The sequence below is a fragment of the Lipotes vexillifer genome, unplaced genomic scaffold (assembly GCF_000442215.2).
Source record: "Lipotes vexillifer unplaced genomic scaffold, Lipotes_vexillifer_v1.1 scaffold149, whole genome shotgun sequence".
NCBI lineage: Eukaryota > Metazoa > Chordata > Mammalia > Artiodactyla > Lipotidae > Lipotes > Lipotes vexillifer.
In genome coordinates this window covers 3,052,287-3,054,134 of record NW_006779962.1, presented here as the reverse complement: position 1 = coordinate 3,054,134, position 1,848 = coordinate 3,052,287, and the positions used below count along the sequence as shown (strand labels likewise).

Genomic DNA, 1,848 nt, shown 5'->3' with positions numbered 1-1,848 from the left:
GGGGGGGGTGTCCTCACCAGCCGCCAGCGCACAGCCCTCTCCTCCCAGGAACCACCTGCTCACCTTGAGTGGGTCACAAAATCATAGATTGGGACCTCGACTGTTTTGCCCTCCACGATGTTTTTCAGAGTCCTGTGCATCAAATCGTTATCAAAAGCATCTGCAGGGATGGAACAAAAGGCAAGACAAGCCTGTGTCCTGGTGCTGGGGAGCGCAGGGGACTCGCTCTGCCCTGGGGTCAGCACAGCTGGGTGCTGGTGCTGCCAGTGGCCCTAAGGAACAGCTGGACTGGGAGCTGCCCCCTACAGTTTACATTTGCAGGGCCCTCTGCAAACCACAGGGTGGACCTGTCCTCGCTGCCCTTGGGCAGTGCTACCACCCAGGAATCGGCCAGCCCTGGGAGGTAGGTGGGCTAGGCGTCTGCTTCTCTCTATTTCTGGGAAATAACACAGACTGATGCTTCTCAAACCTTTTTCCCACGTGTCCCCTGGGAAGGAATGAAGATGGGAGCCAGCCACTGGGTGGAATCTTCTAGCAGCAGCAGGAAGAGGCAGCCTGGCTGTTCCCCCTCATCCACCCCATCTCCACCTGTTCCCCCGGCCCCCGACCAGACCAGGAAACGGAGTTTCAAGGCCTCTGGTTCTTGTTTACCCACTGCTTCCACTGCTGGCCTCTTGAGGACTCTGCTCCAGGGCAGGTGGCGGAATGAAAGGCCACAGTGGACGCGGTCTGTGCAGAGGACCCTTAACGTGGGAAGATGCATGGCTTTCTCCGTGACCATAGTCGTGGCAGAGCAGTGGTCCCGAAGGCCCTTCTGAGGCGCAGACTCCCTGACTGGCTCCAGGGGAGCCTGGAGCTCCGGCAGGGCCACCCAGGGCCCAGAGAGCGCGGGAAAGACGCTCCACCGCGGGTTATCTGGGCGATTTCATGGAACCACTTAGGTCTCTTGCTATCCAGGTCCAACCCTGGACCCAGCCTCCGTGGTCTGCCCGCCTTCCCCACTCCCTCCCCACCCTCAGGGTCTCTACCTGGATGGTCGAAATTGTACTGTCCCTTCAAGGCCTTGGCCTTCTGTTCCGTGGTCAGGACCTTATAGAACCTGTCTTGACTCAGGATGACCAACTTCCGCTGCCGGTGGTCTACTTCGTTCTGTCCCAGCAGCTCCATGATCTTCTCGCACACAGTTGACTGGGAACACACACACACAGGATCCCCGCCTGGAGACGCTCACCCTGACCCACGAGCTCCAACGGGCTGCCAGGCCGGCCACTGACAGCCCGGCCAGTGCTTGGCGGGAAGGCCTCGGGGCACTGGCAGGGGCAGCGCGGGCCCGGAGGCCACGAGAGGCCAGGCCAGCGGGAGGCTTGCGGGGGGGCCCCCGAGGTCCAGCGCCCCGCTCCCCGCCTGCGCCCCAGCCTAAGTTTGGCCAGCCGTGGCCGCAGCCCACGCCCGAGAGGGGCCACCTCGGCAGCCAGGGGCTGGGGTCTGTCTCTGGATGGAGGCCGGAGTTCCAGGGGACCGGCGTGACACCCAGGCCCCGCCGCGCCGCCCAGCCCCTTACCTTGCCGCTTGCAGTACCGCCGCTCACCCCGATCAAGAAGGGCCGCTGGTGAGGACGGTCGGCCTCGTGCGCGGCGCCCTCGCAGCCGCCGCCTCCAGCCGAAGCCATCTCCAGCGCTGCTCGCCCGCATCGGCTTCCCAGCTCAGGCAGCCTCCCCCAAACCTAACGGCCCGCCCCCGCGCAAAGGTCGGAGACGCCCCCCCCCCCCCCCCCGCCCGATGCAGGGGACGCAGGTTCGTGCCCCGGTCCGGGAGGATCCCACATGCCGCGGAGCGGCTGGACCCGTG

At 64.7% G+C, this 1,848-nt stretch overlaps 1 protein-coding gene across 1 annotated transcript in view; it reads right to left on the bottom strand.

The window, feature by feature from the left end:
* UCK1 (uridine-cytidine kinase 1) overlaps window positions 1-1,686 on the bottom strand; it is a 4,677-nt gene extending 2,991 nt beyond the window's left edge. Inside the window, exons 1-3 of the mRNA XM_007453118.1 lie at window positions 1,589-1,686; window positions 1,029-1,188; window positions 64-160 (exon numbers count right to left, since the gene is read on the bottom strand). Coding sequence (XP_007453180.1) covers window positions 64-160; window positions 1,029-1,188; window positions 1,589-1,669 — 338 coding nt within the window. The 5' untranslated portion in view covers window positions 1,670-1,686. The remainder of the gene's footprint in view (window positions 1-63; window positions 161-1,028; window positions 1,189-1,588) is intronic.
* Between the last annotated feature and the right edge of the window lie 162 nt (window positions 1,687-1,848).